Source organism: Podarcis raffonei, chromosome 6 (genome assembly GCF_027172205.1).
Source record: "Podarcis raffonei isolate rPodRaf1 chromosome 6, rPodRaf1.pri, whole genome shotgun sequence".
In the NCBI taxonomy this organism is placed as follows: domain Eukaryota; kingdom Metazoa; phylum Chordata; class Lepidosauria; order Squamata; family Lacertidae; genus Podarcis; species Podarcis raffonei.
Window position 1 is genome coordinate 22,065,285 of NC_070607.1, and position 20,095 is coordinate 22,085,379.

Consider the following 20,095-nt stretch of genomic DNA (forward strand, 5'->3'; position numbering starts at 1 on the left):
TACACACTGCACAGGCTTTCACCCCAGGGAAGTCACTTTGGTGCTGTTACGCAGCTGCTTGGCTTCACCCCCCCCCCCGGAGGTGCACTCCATTGTCTCTTCAGACAAACGGATGCCCACAACAAACGAATAAACTTTTGTTCAGGGAGATTAGTCGTCTCTGGCTATTTCATTCATTCTGATTTGTTTGTGAGTTCAGAGGATATTGCATCAACACAAGGGTTATCATACACTTTTCAGTGCATTTTCCCACCGTTTTCCTTATCGCCCAAAGTCTTGGGAAAGTGGTTTTGTTGTGCAAGCAAGACCTCCCAATCACCCATAATCGTGCAACTTGAAACTACTGCTATGTGATTGAATCCTCCCACTGGAAAACAGAGGCAGTCTGGAAGCTTTCACTGTTAAACTTGTGGTTTACTGATAAAACCCTTTGATCCTTTTCACATGTACTGCTGTCAACCCAGGTGTCCCCCAGTTTCCTCCCCAGTTGTTGACAATACTAACTTTTAGATGGTTTAATATGAAGACTTTAAAAGCCTTGTGTTTATTTATTTAGGATGATTGGCCTTTCCTTTTTATCTAATCACAGCCTGGTTTTAATTGAAGTTCTGCTGCCTGTGCTGATTGAAAAGTACAGTGGTACCTCGGGTTAAGAACTTAATTCGTTCTGGAGGTCCATTCTTAACCTGAAACTGTTTTTAACCTGAGGTACCACATTAGCAAATGGGGCCTCCCCCCGCCGCCACGCGATTTCTGTTCTCATCCTGAAGCAAAGTTCTTAACCTGAGGTACTATTTTTGGGTTAGTGGAGTCTGTAACCTGAAGCGTCTGTAACCTGAAGCATCTGTAACCCGAGGTACCACTGAAAATAAACTGAACCATTTTAGAATGTTTGGGTAGCAGAGTTGGCCCAAGACATTTTGGAAGCAGAGGCAAACCACACAAGGACACCCCACTCTGGTGAAGGTGATGGTGTGGAATAAATTTTGCTTTGTCTGGTGGGGGGGGCGGGGAATGCAATACCAGACTTCTAAAAACAACTCCAATACATGCTACTCTGCAGCCTTCCTCTATCACAAAAAGAAGCTCACAAAAATAACTTAACCTGACTTGACTAGGACATCAAACACTTAACGGGTGCTAAATTGCCCCCATCATGCCTGTCCAAAGCACATAGTTACTCACTTACTCTGGCTGTGGAATACATTAAACCAGGGAAAATAAATATTTTTTGTCATTTCAACAGAACTGAGCACACACACAAATCAAGGGCACACATATAAACTGCAGCCAGATCCACAACAATAAGAAGTGCTTTGGGACCAGAGTTGAAGCATGCATCCCAATCCTATCCACGTCTATACGTGCCCCAAGACAGGTTTTGACCTTATGTACTTTTATATCTTTATGCGCCCCCTTGCCCAGATTTTCCGGAGTTTTGGGCTGGGTTGTCATCAATATGCTGATGACACCCAGCTTTATCTGTTGATGGACAGCCACCCTGTCTCGGCCCCGGACACACTGACCAGATGCTTGGAAGCTGTGGCTGGATGGCTGCATAGGAGCCAGTTGAGTAAGACAGAGGTCCTCTGGGTGGGTTGGGATGACATGGGGTCGGGGGGCCAGCTCCCATCTCTTGCAGGGGCTCAGTTAGTGCCAGCGCCTACTGTCAAGAGCTTGGGTGTAACCTTCGACGCCTCCCTTTCCATGGAGGTGCAGGTTGCAGCCACAGCAAAGGTGGCATTTTCCCATCTCTGCCGTTTCAAGCAGTTTGCCCCTTACCTTTCTTGCCCTGATCTGGCCACAGTGATCCATGCGACAGTCACCTCCAGGCTTGATCATTGTAACTCGCTCTGCGCATGGCTGCCCTTGAAGCTGACCCAGAAACTTCAGCGGGTGCAGAATGCCACAGTGAGGCTCCTTACGGGGTCCTTGCCGTGGGATCACATTCATCCAGTGCTTTACCAGCTGCACTGGCTCCCAGTGGAGTACAGGGTTAGGTTTACGGTGCTGGTTTTGACCTTTAAAGCCCTATGCGGCCTAGGACCCTCGTACCTACGGGACCACCTCTCCTGGTATGCCCCACGGAGGACCTTAAGGTCCACGAATAACAACACTTTGGACGTCCCAAGCCGCAAGGTGGTTAGATTGGTTTCAACTAGGGCCAGGGCCTTTTCAGTACTGGCCCTGACTTGGTGGAATGCTCTGTTACAAGAGAATAGGGGCCTGTGGGACTTGACATCTTTCCGCAGGGCCTGCAAGACAGAGCTGTTCTGCCTGGCCTTTGGTTTGGACTCAGTCTGACCCTTATGTTTCCCTCCCCTTATGGTTTTGATTTATGGGCTACTATTAAAATGAGGCTGCATTTTAAATTGTATTTTAACCCATATTTTAATAAACTAGTTTTTTGTTTGTTTTTTGTTTGTTTGCCCCCCCCCAATTATATTTTATTGTGATTTTATTGGTGTTAGCCGCCCTGAGCTCGGCTCTGGCTGGGGAGGGTGGGGTATAAATATTTATTGTTATTGTTATTGTTATTATTAACTGGACCCAGATTTCAGAGTAATTAGCTGGGCTTACTTCTGAGTAAAGGCAGTTAAAAAAACCAAACAAACCATCCAACTATAAATCCAGAACACACTACACCCCCAGTTGCAAGCAGCTGGATTATTTCTGAGTAAATGCAGGTTTTTAAAACAAGCATCAAAACACCTGTACCTCTCAGTCTGGTTTAAAGTAACTCCTTGTTGCAGCTGTGAGCACAAGACAAATGAAAGCCCGGGAATAAAGAACCAATCAGAAGAGCCAGGAGGCAGTGCCGAACCAGTCAGGAGAGCCGAAAGCCAGGAGAGCACTGAAGAAGATGTGGCTTGGTCTTTTGGCTGCTTCTGGTCCAGCTGCCGCTGAAGGCAGAGAAGGGTGGGCCACAGGCCTTGGCACCAATGCCATTTTGGAGGCGATGACAACAGCTGCTTCAGTGCCAGAAGGAACTGGTGAAGCAGTCACCTTGGCCTCCCAAATTGGTGCCGAGGTCACATGCTTCAGAAGCGGCAGGCATCTTTGGCGATGCAGCAGCAGGCACAGTGGCAGAATCTGCTGTTCCTGGATCCCACCAAGATTCTGCCACCTGAGGCAACTGCCTCAGACTGCCTAATGGTAACGCTGGCCCTGTTTAGTATCTCAAAGATAAAACCCTTTATTACACCTAATTTTTAAAGCGCGCTCTCTCTCTCTCAGTGTGTATTACACACACACACATCTTGGGCTGTTCACATAAATTCTAACAACAACAACAAAACTCAATACAGGGGGTCCAAACAAAAATGAACAAAACACAGCAGCAACCAAATACCTCAGTTTTAAAACCCAGAAGAGTCAAATATATTTGCCTAACAACTTTGGCATCCAGGCAGCCTTCTCTGGGGAGGGAATTCCCCAAATGGGGCTGTAACACTGAGACACCTTTGTCTTATCTTACCTCAGATGGCAGGGGATAAAGGAGAACTTCCAAAGGCAGATTGGTATGGGAGTAGATCAGTCTTGTAAATAAGGCCACCAAAACGACTAGCCTATAGCTTCTTTTTAACAATCCCAGTTAGGAGCTGGCAGAGGAAGGACAGGAGCCACATTTCTATGCTCAATCTCCTGCATGGAACCTGATTCACTCACCGGCATGCAATTTTTGGTCGCTTTTGTCTACCAGGCTAGAGATTAAATTCACAGTTGGAATAGGCATTCTTTCCCTATTTGTAATTACTATAAATTGTTGGCTCCAGGTTCTCTCTTTAGTCAAAAGAGAAAAATGCACACAACTATAATCGCAACTGGCAAAACCTGCAATGCTGGCAGCAGTCAGTGACAACAGCTGCAAAGCCAATGATATTTGCTTCTAAATCATGCTCTCTCTTTCCTTTCATTTGCAGCCCTGTTTTCTGTGGGGAAAATGACTGTTTCGTCCTAGATTCTAGTTCATTCAAGCAAAAGGCTACTTTGTTTTCTACCTTGGCTCAATTAAAGCACCTTATTGCAGCATTTATTTGGGAAGCAAAGCATGCAGTTTTATTTACAGCACAATTAAACACCGGTACAATTACCAAAGTGGGGGAAGAAAGCTTATCATTGATACTAAATTATTCCTAATAGACTTTGTTAGTCAGTAAATTGTTGTTAAGTGGGTATAACACTTCATTCCAGTTGCCACGATATGCAGATGTTCTCCATCTTTAATCCCTGGACTGCACCAATAAAACAACCTGGGATAGGGGGGAGGGCAGGGAGCAACCAAATGAGTGACTCCCCCAAGTGTTTAGAATTTGAGCAGAACTACACTTAGTCCGAGGGACGCAGGTGGCGCTGTGGGTTAAACTACAGAGCCTAGGACTTGCCGATCAGGTCGGCGGTTCGAATACCCGTGATGGGGTGAGCTCCCATTGCTCGGTCCCTGCTCCTGCCAACCTAGAAGTGCGAAAGCATGTCAAAGTGCAAGTAGATAAATAGGTACCGCTCCGGTGGGAAGGTAAATGGTGTTTCCATGCGCTGCTCTGGTTCACCAGAAGTGGCTTAGTCATGCTGGCCACATGACCTGGAAGCTTTACGCTGGCTCCCTCGGCCAATAAAGCGAGATGAGTGCCACAACCCCAGAGTGGGCCACGACTGGACGTAATGGTCAGGGGTCCCTTTACCTTTACACTTAGTCCCTGATATGTTTGTACCCTGTTTCACTCCCATTCAACCATCCTACTCTTTATTTCCTTACGATTTTGTGCTCTCCTGTTCCTCCATTCTTTCTTTAGGTCAGGCACTTATGTTATACAGGTGGCATGTATGCCTATTACACCAGAAATTAAATAGGCATAGTAATCAAAGATTATGCCTATGGGAGGTTGTCTCATTCTGTCTCATCTTCATCTTTGGATGGACTATCCTATGCCTGTTTCCCATGAGGCCTCGGTAATTTTAGGAATAGAGAATCCATATAGGAGCCACTATATATCACACTAGCACGTCTCACAAAGTAGTTGTAAGGCTAAGATGGTGTGGGGACCATTTATGCCATCTTGCTTTCCATGGAAGAAAGGTGTGTTATAAATAAAACAATGATTGTATTCACCTTCCCCCTTCACCTTCCCAAATCTGCTCCAGAGAGTTGGGAAGAAACCCATAACATATATGGAGACACATGGACAGCAGAGTGGGGTGGGTGGGTGGAATTCTGTTGTGCAATGTCAAGGAGCCAAGCGAACCACAGGGCACGAGAAGCACGGGATGCAATTAGCTGTTTATTAACAGAAAATAACAACAGAACAGAATCCTCTGGTTCATATTAATCCAGCTGACATTGCTGAAACGGACCACTAGCTCCACCTGCCTCTTTTAGCTTTTCATGCTGGATGCCTCCCAAGCAGATGAAGGCTGCATTGAGGGTGTGGACTTCTGCTCTGGACCTGTCTGGCCTGTTGCTCAGCAACATGCAGAACTCTCCTGGAGTGGGTTGTCAGTGGGGTAGGAGAGCCAGCAGGACTGGGACTGTCTGCGCTCACACTGTGCTCAACTCTCGGCCTCTAACCCTGTCCTTCTCCTGACCCTTCTTGATTACTCAACCCCCCCCCCCCCCCGTATCTAGCACCTCCCTTCTCCAGGCTGCTCTACCAGGATCTGGGACCTAAGTCACCATCTTTGGATCCCTCTCTTGGGGGCTCCTGGGCAGAGGGCTCCCACCACTCTTCCTTATCCAGCCAATTCCTGACATCCATGCAGAAGGCCTTGAGGCAATGGAACAACACTGCAGGTTACAACCATTAATTCTGATTCTATGAATGCAATTAAATTCCTTCTAAACTCCTTAGAAATACAGATCTGAGTTGGATGATCCAAATTTGCATTGATTCCTGTTTTAGGTATAAATCAGTGGAAATTCTGTGAATCCAAGCGAGCTATTTTAACTGGGGCAGAAATTTGGGTAAGACTCTTCCCACCCCATCTCTATTCTCTGAACAAGACTCTCCCCATTTAGGTGACAACTCAGTGAAAAGGAGCTAACTTGAAAGGGGGACATTTTGGTACAATGCTGCCATGACATCACTATTCCTTTTACCAACACTTAAGGTTTCCTTCGTGGAGCGCTTAAATCTCTAAAACATTCTACAAGCCCAGCGTATAGTTATCATTGCCAGTAACGGATGTATACAGTACTCACCATCTGGGTGGTATAAATCAAGGCATTCTCTCACACCTACACTCAAAATTAATTATCATATCATTGATCTTCCTTCTGTTCCGGACCAGTTCTCCCAAATGCCTCCATATGTTATATGGCACAAAACAAACCAAGCTTGAACAACATCTTAATATCTATAAAATTTGCTCCCACCAACGCAACCACTACAATTGCACACATCTTTCACGTGAAGTTCTTTATTTAAGGACCACTACGTTCTCTCATTTCAAATCCTGCTTTCTCCATACTAAGCTTATTCCCAGTCCCATCTGCTCCTTATCTTGTCTCTTTTTTAAAAATTAAAAAAAATATTTTATCCACTCACATATGTCACACCAAGGTGGGGAAAATAACAGGAGAAAATAAAACGAACGAAAAACGATGACACTGTTAGGATTCTTACTGCAGGATGCAAGAATGAAGCTTTGAAGACACAGGTGTCTTTCCAGGGCTGACCCACCCATGAGGCAAGGTGAGGTGACTGCCTCAGGTGGCAGAATCCACAAGGGCAGCAGATTCGGTTTTCAAGGAGTGCACTGCATTCCTTGGAGGCTGGATTTGCTGCCTCCTCAGTAGCCCCCTACCCCATGTTTTTGTCCCCTCAAAGAATTCTGCGCACTGTAGTTCACCCCTCAGAGAGTTGCAATTCCCAGAAACCCTTAACAGTGCCCAGAATTCTTTGAGTGGACAAGAGCAATCCTTTTTTTCTTAAAAAATGTTTAGGGGTACTCTCATTTTCCTACTCATATTGAAATACTGCCCCTCAATGAGGCCAAACTCAGATTCACAAAATGTTTAGGGGTATGTGTACCTCTGCGTCCCCCCAGAAAAAAAGCACTGGACAAAAGCATGCTTCAAAAGTGCTTGAGAAGTATAGTGTGTACACAGCCAAAGTGGTTCTACAATGCTGAGGCAAAATTGGCACAAACGTTCAAGATTTAGACTATTATGAGGAGTTGACTAGTATGATGTACATCCACAAAAACATGAAATATAAAAAGAATGAACATCTGTGGCGATGAATCAGTACTGGGCACTTGGCACAATGAGGATAACGTACTCTACACATCCTGTTTTGTTCCAGGAAATGTTCCAGTTACAAAGGTTTATTTTTTAAAAAATATATTAATGTGGTGATTATTCAGTTGTATGGTGAAGTCTTTGGTCATTAGTACAGGCACAGAAACATTTATATTAAGATCCAAAGCTAGCATTTCAATTATTAACCTCTAACATTGCTGGGTAGCCTTCGATTTCTCGAAAGCGTTAGAAAAAAACTCACATAGCGAAGGCACCAGATGCTGTTGTTGTTTTAAATCAAAACCATAGAATTTCAGAACCCTGAGGATCATCTAGTCCAACCAGCTGCAATGCAGGAATATGCAGCTGGGATCAAACCTGCAACCTTGGTGTTATCAGCACCATGTTGTAACCAACTGAGCTACCCAGGCTCATCATTGTAGTTGCAATCTGTACACTGAGTACTTTGTACCTGTGCTTATTTGTCAGATACTATGTACCTCGTTCCAAAACAAGCTGACTGCTTCTGTGTCTCTCTCTCTCACACACACACACACTTTCCCCCAGAATTCATACTCAAGGACAGATAGAACAAACAGACTGCAGGGTTTTCCCATCTGTCTGTTTCCTAATGAAATGGTCTTTGAAGGTCTTTTCTTATTTTTTTTCCACTTTGAAAGGATGTGAGTGAGTGAGAGAGAGAAAGAGAGAGGGGGAGAGATCCCATTAGGTTGGCTTAAAAAACAACCACCAGGCTCACAAACCACTGGTGTGTCTTTCACAGCTGTACGAAGCTGGGGGATGGTGGGGTTGAGAAAAAATGTTTCAGGCTTAAACGTTGCATTTGTATTTCACCCCCTTTTGAACCAGCTTGGGCCTTTCTGTCTGAAAGGCATGGAAATAAACGATAGCTTAACAACTTCTGCGGGCAAAGTTTTTCTAGCACACAAGTACATGAATTCCCATAAATCTCCACTACGAAGTGACAATAAAAATGATGTTGTGGAAGGAAAAGGTTGCTGTTGCTGCTGATGGGACCACCAGTCCCTCACTGCAGCTCACCTCACCCACCCCAGATGGTGAGAAAGCACACTTTTGAATGGGACCTAAGCCAGTGCTCAGTTGACATTGGGCTTGGTGCTGTATTTTGAACCTAAAAAGAGCCAGCATCCTGTTCTGGCAGTGGCTGACCAGATGCATGTGGGAAGTCTGCAAGCTGGACCGGAGAGCAGCAGCATTCTCCCCTACTGTGGTTCCCAGTAAGTGATATTCAGAAGCATACTGGCTCCAATCCCAGCTTGGCTCCTATTCGAAAGTGCTGGAGACAGCAGTGTCAAACAACAGCCAATCAGGAAACAGGTCTGGGTTGAAAGTGGTGATGGTCTCTGGTGGTGCACAGACTGGTGACAGATTAGATATGTTGCATGATGCTGAGGGCAGATTCCATTTTGCAGACCCTCCCACCCATCCATGGACAGTGGGTGGCCAGCCGGTGTGGACACAGGAGAAACCTGGAAGTATAGCATAGGGCCAGTCCATGCATTCTGATGCCACTATGAGGGCTTTTCAAAACAGCCTCTGATTAGCAATCTCAGCATTCAGTGCCTATACTATGTAGTGTGTAGTATGAAAGCACCCACTCTGCACTAGAAGTTGGCCAGCTAGTTGCAGCTTGTCGGTGGGATGGAAGTCACTGCTATGCTGGTATCATCCACATGGTGGAGGAGGAGGAGGAGGAGGAGTTTGGACTTGATATCCCGCCTTTCACTCCCTTTAAGGAGTCTCAAAGCGGCTAACCATCTCCTTTCCCTTCCTCCCCCACAACAAACACTCTGTGAGGTGAGTGGGGCTGAGAGACTTCAAAGAAGTGTGACTAGCCCAAGGTCACCCAGCAGCTGCATGTGGAGGAGCGGAGACGCGAACCCAGTTCACCAGATTACGAGTCCACCATTCTTAACCACTACACCACACTGACTCTCTTGGCGACTGCTCTATGCATTCTTGCTCTCCTTTAAAGAATGGCTACATGTGGGCTGTTTTAGATAGATGGGGGCTCTGTGTGTGTGTGTTGGTGGCAAGCATTGTTTTATCAGGGAAACAAATGGCAGATACATGTGAGCATTGCAACTTTTTATTCTTTTGAGGGATTCCAAAATTACTCCATCTCGCTCAGAAGTGCTTTAGGAAAGCAAAACCGAGGTGAGGACATTCCTCTCCCCGAGTTATAATTTAGCATCGACATGGATGGCGACAAAGGGGTCTTCGGCATAGTTGCTGATCTGGAAATAAGCTGTGCCATCGCCATTGACTTGGATTTTAATTCCGCTGCAGCCGTTGCCTTCCTTCTGCCCAGAAATGATGTCACAGTAAGTGCCAGCAGGGAGGCCGGTTTGCAGAGTTTCAGACATGTTCCTGTTTTAAAAAGAGAGTCAAAAATAATGATAATGTAGTTAGCTATCCTTTATCATCAAGCTTTGCACGCTAAGCTACCTTGGTGGGTCCAGGACTACCATTCTGCTATGCAATTGCTAATAATAAAGTGAGATTTCAGTTTGACCCCATCCTGGCTTTTCTAAGGACAAAACTGATGATGCTCAATTGCCCACTGCATCCTTCCTTCTATGGAAGATTCTGGGGTGCTTTGCAAGGCTGGTTTAAACATTATTGCTAGATTCTGTATAGCTCTAGGTGCCAGCTAGACTTCTCTGCTTTAAACACATGAGAAATCTCTTCCTACTTACCAGTCGTCATTATTAAAGACAATGAATCCTTTGTTGCCACGGCCAAATGCCACTTGATTGCTGTTATTGTCCCACCAGTTGGTAAATGGCTGTCCGTCCACAACATTGCGGAAAATTACCATGTTCCTTTGGAGGGGGAAAAATTGGTTCATTGGTAATTGATGTACTGTAGAACAGAGTCAAACATGCCAAAGTGCAATAAAGAGATAAGCATGATTAAGGGGACTGAAAGAGTGCTAATCTATGTGTTGGCTTGTAGCCATTAAGCCATGTGCACATTCCAACCTTATTTGACGCCATCGATGTTCGCAGACCCAGTCATTGCCACAGGTTGTGTCTGGATTAATGGTAACAGATTTGGTAGACCCATCGCCGTTGCTCGGAGGTCCAACCCAGTCATTTATATCCTGGTTGTCAACGAATTGAGAAAACATAAATATTAGACTAGAGGTGAAAAATAATAACAGAACACATTTATTGGAACGTATAAACTAACCAGACCTGCAGATTATCATATTTCTGGGAGACAAAGGCCTGGTCTACACATGTAACATAATGAGTTGAGAAGCTGCTAGGGTCCCAATATGTTAGAATGGATGATGCCACTTCAGATGGAGGATCATATCATGATATTCCCTTATACCCCTACCAGTAGAAAGTTAGCACAGAATAATAATAATAATAATAATAATAATAATAATAATAATAATAATAATAATAATAATTATTTATTATTTATACCCTGCCCATCTGGCTGAGTTTCCCCAGCCACTCTGGGCGGCTTCCAATCAAGTGTTAAAAACAATACAGCATTAAACATTAAAATCTTCCCCAAACAGGGCTTCCTTCAGATGTATTTTAGAAAAAAGATAGCTGCTTATTTCCTTCACATCTGAAGGGAGGGCGTTCCACAGGGCGGGCGCCACTACCGAGAAGGCCCTCTGTCTGGTTCACAGAAAGCAACAGTCTTGGCTGTCACCTCAATAACTAATACACTAGGGATTTTTCTTGGTTTGGATGAACTTTTACTGTCTGTTTCAGTCAGGGTTTTTGTTTTATGTGGAGGAACATTCAAAACTGATAGGCTGAAATAGTACAGTACTATCTACCACCTTCCTTGACATTCTGCTGTATGCGCAAGACCACACACACATGACTTGGTCAGTCTCTTGGATGTGTAGGATTGTTGGTTCTGTGGAGCAAGGTGCATATTAATGATGCCGATGAGTCTGAAGGACAGAGTTAGCACCTGCATTCCATAAGTAGTTCAAGTCTAATAAATAAAACCCAGTGGTAGACAGCATGGTTAGCCTGCACTGCTCACCTGACTTTTCTCCGGCTACATTTTTAGTGCATACCATCACGTGAAAGAGTAAGGTTGGTGAGGTGCAGTTAGGCCGATGGAGTCTAATCTGGTGCTCTTGCCAGTCTGTTTGCACCACATCAACCTTGCTACCACCTCAGCCTCCCCCCATCCTGGTGTGAAGCAGCAACGTTGCCAAAGGGAGGTCAGGTAAGCGTTGCAAGCCCACCATACCTTCTCTGCAAGTGTGCTTCAGAGTGCAGATGATTATTCTTCAGGGACACCACATGCCCAATCATTACAAAGCAACCATACCAAAAGTGAAGTTAAGATAAATTGATTCTTTTTGGAGTATAACAGTGTAATCATAACCATGTGTAAAGGTAAAGGAACCCCTGACCGTTAGGTCCAGTCACGGACGACTCTGGGGTTGCAGCGCTCATCTCGCTTTACTGGCCAAGGGAGCCGGTGTACAGCTTCCGGGTCATGTGGCCAGCATGACTAAGCCGCTTCTGGCGAACCAGAGCAGCGCACGGAAACGCCATTTACCTTCCCGCAGGAGCAGTACCTATTTATCTACTTGCACTTTGACGTGCTTTCAAACTGCTAGGTTGGCAGGAGCAGGGACCGAGCAACGGGAGCTCACCCCATCGCAAGGATTTGAACTGCTGACCTTCTGATCGGCAAGCCCTAGGCTCAGTGGTTTAGGCCACAGCACCACCCGCGTCCCAACCATGTGTGCTCAGAAATAAATCTCAATGAACTCAGTAGAAGTTACTCTCAAATAAATTGGATTAGGCTTGTAGCCTTGAAAGATTTGAACCTCTCTGGGATATTCCTTCCTTCCACCACCCCATTTCAATTTACTGAAAACTGAAATAGCCACCTATATAGAAGAAGAAGAGTTTGGATTTGATATCCCGCTTTATCACTAACCTAAGGAGTCTCAAAGCGGCTAACATTCTCCTTTCCCTTCCTCCCCCACAACAAACACTCTGCGAGGTGAGTGAGGCTGAGAGACTTTAGAGAAGTGTGACCAGCCCAAGGTCACCCAGCAGCTGCATGTGGAGGATCAGGGACGTGAACCTGGTTCACCAGATTACGAGTCCACCGCTCTTAACCACTACACCACACTGGCTCTCAGTGCAGACCTCTTTGAAGATGTGGTACACATCTAGAAAAGTGGGGTGCACATCCTTTAAAACTAAATAACAAATGCCCGTTGCCAATTTATTTAGGCTCTTTGTTATCACACAATAGAAACTGACCTTTCCATTCTCAAAGTATCTTGGCCAGCGGAAACTTGACATCACACGGGTGAAACCATATGGGTGAGCGAGCATGAAGCCGACTGCCATTTTGTATTGCCTGAAGATATATTTTAAGAAAATGAACATGAAAGGGAGGATCAGAAATTGAGATTTATATTTATTTCAGTGGTAGGTTGGGGAGGAGGAGCCAGTCAGGCTTCAAGTCTCAAAGTGTTCCTTACCTGGAATCCCAGAAAGTCAAAATGGCAGAACCACCAGCACCGTGCCCCCTCTGGTTATCATGATTGTCTACAAAGACAACAGCTTTGTCAGAAGGCATAAAACCCCAGCCTTCTCCCCAGTTCCTGAAGAAAAGAGAGAAAGGGCCAAATTTAGCTAAACACTGAATTTCAATATGTGCAAGGCTCTAAGCTTCGGTATTCAGTTTTGCTTTGAAGTATATAAAATTAAATTACTTTAAATAAGCCATCTTTTCTCCACTCCACTTGCGAATGACCGTTCCTAGTTTTGCACCATATTTGAATTCAGTTACCCGGCCATTTCCATAGTAGTCACTGGCTTTAATTGCCTCTCCACCCAAATCAATTACCTGTTGAGGGAAAAGAAGAAAAGTTATTATGATATAGCAACATATGAGTAGAAAATAAAATGGTTTTTCTACACTCTGAAATCAGCTCTACATCACAAATGTCTGCCCTTGCCATCCTCTCAAGCTAGCCTTATATGTGCTTAATGGTTGTCTTCAACATAACAGACAGTCAAAGTACCTCTTGGAAGATGAAAGGCCTTGTTCCTTCAGCAAACCAAGTCGTGCTCAGATTTTTCAGCTTGTCTAAGAATGCTTTCATGTCCCCAGGCCACATATGCTTGGAAGCATCAATTCGAAATCCTGCTACTCCAATGTCAATCAGATGGTTCATATACTCGGCAACCTTGGAGCGCACATAGTCCTTTTCGAGCGCAAGGTCGAGAAGGCTAACGAGGCGACAGTCGCGGACCTGTTTCGAAAGGTTGTTTTGAGAAATCAATTTCATAGTATCATAGAACTGTAGAGTTGGAATGGACCATGAGGGCCATCTAGGCCAATCCCCTGCATTGCAGGAATCTTTTGCCCAACGTGGGGCTTGAACCCACAACCATGAGATTAAGTCTCATGCTGTACCATCTGAGCTATCCCAGATGCCTGGTTTATCATTAGTGGGTTGGGTGTCACATTTAAACCAACTTCTCCTATGCAGAAAAGAACTGAAGAAGAGGAACTGCATAAGGATGATGAAGAGAAGAAATATACAAGGGAAGAAAGGAGAAAGTGGGTTTAAAAAAATGAATGCAAGAGCTTCACCTGGTAAGGATCACCATAATTTTCAATCTCTCCACTTCCAGTTTTGCATTTCCAGTCGTTGAAATCCCAGCCGGAGTACGGGACAGCAGGGAAATCGTGGGTCTCTGAATTAAAATAGCTTCCACAAGTAGAGTGGGTGCCAGATCCAGCAGCAGCTCCACACATGTGGTTGACTACAGCGTCAACATAAATATATACCTGAGTACAGAAAAGGCATGACCAGGTTGTATTTATTATCATTGCTTCTTATTCTCTTCTAGGCATAATTCAAGGAGTTGGTTACACCCTATGAAGGCCTAACATACTTTAGAAAGTGCTTCCTCTCTTGGGTCCCTTCTCAGGCACTGAGTTCCATTGTGGATGCTCTCTTAATCATACCATCTGTGCTTAGTTACCAACTGAATGAAGAGAGATGTTCTTGGTGGCTGCCCTTCTCCGCAGTTACGGAACGCTTTCCTGCTGCAGATTTCCCAAAGTCTAAGCTTGAGGGCATTTTGGGATGGATCGTAGGACCTATCTGTTTGGGATGGCCTAGAGGGCTCAGAGTTAAGTTGGAGAATGGTGAGAAGTGTTATTAATGTAGGTGAAATATTAATTCTGTCTTGCAGGTGCTTGATCTGTTAACCACTCCACATCTTAAGGATGGGGTTGACTAGAAATCTCAGTAAATTAAAACAAGGGACTTTGTGTCAGTGATGGAAGGTTTAAAAGCAGCACATTTCATGGGCCCAGTCCTCTAGAGTCTGGGCCATTCCTCCTTTATTTACTTTTAAAATGTCTGCAAAGGAGACATCGAACATGCATATAATAAGTGAGAAACACAATTTAAAATTCATTAAGGGGTCTGTTTTGACCTTGCAGTAACCCTAGAGTTTTCCCTCCTGCTCCTCCTTTGCAAAGTTACTGAAATGGCAATATTACGTTCCAAGAGACAGCTGCCCATAATAAAAGAGCCTCACTATTTAGACCACACTAGACCACACATGCTTATACAGCATTGTGTATCACTAACTTAACTAGAAGTTAAAGGAAAGGTAGTTTCCTATGGCTCCCAACATTCTTAGGAGAACATGCATAGTAGCTCTGGGGTGTGCCCAGGAACCACAGCAAATGCTATTTCCATTATTTCTGACCTTTCTAGACATTTCCCATAGCTTTTTGTGGGACTGGATGATTTTGTATATGCTTGCAGGATCCTTGAAAGTTAAAGTGTGAATCCCTACATATGGCAGAGTTATCCCTGGAGTAACTAACTTTAGTTAAAACAAATTTTTTTTTTCCTTCCAGTAGCACCTTAAAGACCAACTAAGTTAGTTCTTGGTATGAGCTTTCGTGTGCATGCACACTTCTTCAGATACCTGTGCATGCACACGAAAGCTCATACCAAGAACTAACTTAGTTGGTCTTTAAGGTGCTACTGGAAGGAAAAAAATTTTTTTGTTTTGACTATGGCAGACCAACACGGCTACCTTTCTGTAACTTTAGTTAGTTTGGGAAAGGTAAGGGCTCTCAATGGCAAAGAGGTTCTAGATCCTGTTGCATTCTCAGAACTCATTCAGATTAGTGTTGCTTTTACATTTGATTAATTTAAGGGTGTCCAGGGGATGTCCTCCAAATTCATCCAACTGAAATGGGTCCATTCTGAATCAAGTTAGGCAGACTCCACCCATCCCAAGCTTGTTGGGGTGACAAGTGAATTTTACCAGGCATCTCCCTGGAATAATTGTCTCCCTAACTGAATACATGTCACTGCCATAGAACCATAGCTGATTTGATCTGAAGTTCCCCACTACAGGTATAGACAGAATTTCCCAACCACTTACTCCAACATTGTTGCATCTGGTCACCATGTCTTTAAATTCATTCTCATTTCCAGATCGTGAACATAGCTTGTAACTGATGGGCTGGTATCTTTCCCACCATGGCCTCCATGGATTTGTGATAACGAGGTTTTCATTTGGAGGGGAGATCTGTGAATTAAGAGATATTAAAACACCACACACCAATAAATACCATTTCAACAATTTAGTAGAGAGCTGATGGTGCTGCTTAAGTTATTGTGGGCTGTGGTTGACATAGCCAGAATCTGTACAGACAATCCAAAACAAGTGATGAGCAAATTCTCCTCAGAAAGCTTTCCCAATCTTCCTCAGAGAGTCTTCAGAAGAACCAAATGTGAGAGGAACTGCCCCCAGCCCTCCCTGACAGCATCATTTCACCCAAAGCAACAGGGAGGCCTTGCAGGCATCTACTTGCTTGGAAATGACACTCATACAACAAAGTCAGGAGTGTCCTTTCCTTCTGGAATTCACAGGATTTTTAATGTTTCTATGCTTGATTCAAATGAATTGAATGCTACAAATCCCAAGAATCCTGACAGAAAATGACTATGGCCAGGAACACCACTTCCTGCTAAGCAGAAGCCAGGGAAATCTCTCTTGGCTCCACTAGCAAGGTGTTCCTGCTGCCAATTCACCCATCCTTTCAGAAGGGAAACAGGAAAAACCAGGTTTCCAAAAGACTCCATGGATACAGAAGGTTCTATGTTGCATGTTGTAAAAGACAACGAAAACAGGCATGGAGTTACCTCTTGTGTTCTCTCTCCCTCCCTGATTTACATTGCCCTGAGGAGTAGGAATGAGGAGTAGAAGGTTATCACTCTCCAATTGCACTGGACCACTCTGCTCTAATGGGGAAGTGTGATAAGATGTTCTTTGTCACTTGGCTGGACAATAGAGTTGTCTGGCTTACCAGCTAATTTTATACATTCCTTGCTAACTTAATTCTTGGCAAAATTGTGGTGTTGTGACTTAGCAAGTTGTAGAGTAGTTTTCATTATCCATTATCTCTATTAATATTAAAAGAGTGTCTCATTGTTATGCACAGAAGAATCATTAAAGATTATGAAGCCCATAGCAAAATGCTTCCATCTTCTTTCCCACACGCCATTATTCATGGAGTGGTCTAAACCAGACCTATAAATAAAGCCTTAGCCAAAATATTATTTGGGGTGTTTTTTCCTACCCCAAATTACATTGTTGGATGTTGCCAAGTTGGCTATGTGAACCAGTCCCACATTCCGAACAAATTTCAAAAGCTTCGGTTGTCACTTTGACATTGTATTTCAATAGTCTTATTGGTTCGGACACATTAGTTAAACCAGGAGTAGCTAACATCCTAACCTCCAGGTGGTGCTTAACTATAGTTTTCATCATCTTTGGCAAGGCTGTCTGGTGCTGATGTGAGTTAAGAGTCCAGCAAAATCTGCAGGTTATGACATGGAGTTCAAGGGTATCATATTGGCTACCCCTGAATTAAACCATTAAACATTAACTATATTTGAGTCCTTCACCTTGGTCTGTTTCCAATGACTGGTCTAAGTACTCTCCTGTAAGCACCTATTATTTCCAGTTGTTAGTTATATTGAAATCGCCACTTGTTGTCTTTGGTCCAAATAAACTGTGACAAGCAAATATTGAATAGAAGTTGCCTACCTGGACTCCACCAAATCCATTAGGTGCCAAATAACGCTCGCATTCCAGAGCAATGTCAGCCCAACGCCATTCGAAGAGATGGACAATTGATGTCCTTCCGGGCTTTGTATTTGGGTTATACTGAGCCCAAGAAAGCTCAAAAGCAACTAGGAGAAGAAAGACCCTCATGTTGTCTTGGACAATTGCCGTTGTTGAGTGCTCTGCTTTGCCTTTCTATTTATATTCTTGCTGCAGATCAAAGTACACTTCAGTCGTGATGCATTCAACACAATTGGCTATATTTAATCAAAGGTCATTCCGTTTGGTGGTTAAAACAAAAGTAACAGGTGAAGATAACAGACCAAATTCTCTGGCTAATAACTTCAAATCCACAGGATAAGGCTCCGTGTGATTATTCATGTCTGTGTTCGCAGCTAAATAGATTAGATAGTCCTGGGAACAGACATTCAGAGGCTGAATCCATGAACTTGTATGCACCGTGAAGAGTTTGCATGGACACGCTCTCCTATTCCTTTCAACAGAAGGAGCCGTTCCACACTTGCAAAGTGAAAATTATTATGTGCATGGAGTATATTTTAATGGGAACCTATTAATTGGAATCAGTGTCATTGCAAATACTGTGAATTTTAGTAGACGGTGCAAGTGACTCCTGGTGTCCTCATGTTTTTTCACAACACACACAGGTTTCAACACAATGCCAATCATCCCTTTTCGTAGGTTACACCATTCAGAGCTTATTACTTGTTGCCCATCATGGTGAATTCTTTTCTTTCTTTCTTTCTCTTTCTTTCTTTCTTTCTTTCTTTCTTTCTTTCTGTCTTTCTGTCTTTCTGTCTTTCTGTCTTTCTGTCTTTCTGTCTTTCTTTCTTTTACACTTGCCCTACTTTCTCCAAACTGCAAGATGTTGCAGGGCCACAACGCTTCCCAGATTTGGTTTACTTTAGAAGGAGGTGACCGTAGGCTTAAGGATGCTCATATTTATTTAACAACACAATAATGGACTTTTTTCCCCCTGTGGTGGCTCCCTGCTTGTGGAATGCTTTCTCCAGGGAGGCTTGCCTGGCACCTTCATTAAATCATCATCATCATCATCATCATCATCATCATCATCATCATCATGTTGTACCCTGCCCATATGCAGCTACATTGGCACCAGGCAAAAACATTCCTCTTCTCCTAGACCCTTGGCTAATTAAACCATCTATGCCATGGGTAGGCAAACTAAGGCCCAGGGGCCGGATCTGGCCCAATCACCTTCTCAGTCCGGCCCGCAGACAGTCTGGGAATCAGTGTGTTTTTACATGAGTAGAATGTGTCCTTTTATTTAAAATGCATCTCTGGGTTATTTGTGGGGCATAGGAATTCGTTCATTTTTTTTTCTCCAAAATATAGTCCGGCCCCCCACAAGGTCTGAGGGACAGTGGACCAGCCCCCTGCTGAAAAAGTTTGCTGACCCCTGATCTATGCCATTCTATACTGCAGTGTGGTATCGGTTTTGTTTGTTATTATGGTATGTATTTTTGTGGTTTTATATTGTAACCCACCCTATGATCTTTGGACAAAGGGCAGTATAGAAATATAATTAATCAAGTAATTAATAATTGGGGTAGCATGCCGCACTAGCATATGCATTCAGTGATACAGCAACCAAAAGTTATAGGCATTGCAACCTCACTTCCATATAATCAATTGCTCCCTATAGTCAAGACCTAACACTTCTGTACCTAAGCAAATTGTATGTCAACTGTATTAATCAAGATGTGTCACAATTACCCATAAGAGAAGTGTCCCAGTCTGCCATAGGTTCCAGGGATTGTACTGGTGTTAAACATTTGAATTAGGAGTCTGCAGGAACAGAGGCTCTTTTATATACTCTGTGGAATATAACAGGAGTTTTCAAAGTACATTGTATGAGAAGCATAACCTACAATTGCAAAGGGTGGTACATGACTAAGGCTGCTTAGTCACAATACCTTTAAAACACATTTCCCCTCTCAAAGAATTCTGGGCTCTTTTATTTGTTAAGGGTGAAGAGAATTGTCACTCTGTGAGGTGTAAACTATAGTGCCCAGAATTCTTTGATTTGAAAAATGTGCTTCGGATATTTTGCTCAAACTAGACCCAGTGAGATTAACAAGCATGACTTCACTAGATCCATTAATTTTAGAGGGTTTGCTCTGAGGAAAACCTAGCTGATTACTACCCATAGCCACAAAGTCTAGTACTTTCCTAAAGAGCAATTCCCAACACACACACACACACACACACAAATTCCCAAAGAGACAGACATCTCCATATTTACCAGTTTTGTTGAATAACCAGAAGATTCTGATAAGTGAATGATAGGTTTAAAGGTAATTTTTCAGCAACAGATGACTTCAGATTCATATCTCCTTGATTATATTAACCTCTCTGAAAGTTTAGAATACACTTGTATTTCAAAGTTACCCTTAAGAGATTAGAACAAAGATTAAGTGGCTAGTGGCTAAACAGCTTCCTAGTAACATTTTATTTTATGACTTCATTGTTGCCTGCTGTTTCTTAGGAATACTGAGTTAAGAAAAAAGAAGGAACTTGGTTAAGCTAGTATTGTTAATATATTAACATGAAAAGATAAGCATGTGCTGAAGATATTTCAGGAGCATCAAAGCAGTTGTATTGAGAGTCACTGGCAGTGTTTTGTTATAAACCTGAGTGGAAACTCATT

The 20,095-nt window shown here is 43.6% G+C and overlaps 2 protein-coding genes across 3 annotated transcripts in view; both read right to left on the reverse strand.

Moving 5' to 3' along the window:
• The window catches only part of RNPC3 (RNA binding region (RNP1, RRM) containing 3), a 150,241-nt gene that overhangs the window by 84,267 nt on the left and 45,879 nt on the right, over positions 1-20,095 (reverse strand). The gene's annotated exons all lie outside the window — the stretch shown is intronic.
• On the reverse strand, positions 9,353-18,132 carry LOC128415415 (pancreatic alpha-amylase). The gene is made up of 10 exons (XM_053391587.1): positions 17,389-18,132; positions 15,718-15,864; positions 13,895-14,092; positions 13,320-13,550; positions 13,008-13,141; positions 12,774-12,896; positions 12,550-12,649; positions 10,264-10,385; positions 9,979-10,104; positions 9,353-9,649 (listed from the first exon to the last, which is right to left on the reverse strand). Exons 1-10 carry the CDS (start codon positions 17,554-17,556, stop codon positions 9,460-9,462), a joined length of 1,539 nt encoding a protein of 512 aa, XP_053247562.1. The 5' UTR covers positions 17,557-18,132; the 3' UTR covers positions 9,353-9,459.

What these genes read in the sequence shown, in the direction of transcription:
- LOC128415415 (XM_053391587.1), bottom strand. Translation starts at nt 17,556, where the DNA reads ATGAGGGTCTTTCTTCTCCTAGTTGCTTTTGAGCTTTCTTGGGCTCAG. An exon ending in ATTATGGTGATCCTTACCAG is followed by an intron (nt 13,551 to 13,894) that starts GTGAAGCTCTTG and finishes CTTTCGAAACAG; the next exon opens with GTCCGCGACTGTCGCCTCGT. An exon ending in GGCCTTTCATCTTCCAAGAG is followed by an intron (nt 13,142 to 13,319) that starts GTACTTTGACTG and finishes TTCCCTCAACAG; the next exon opens with GTAATTGATTTGGGTGGAGA.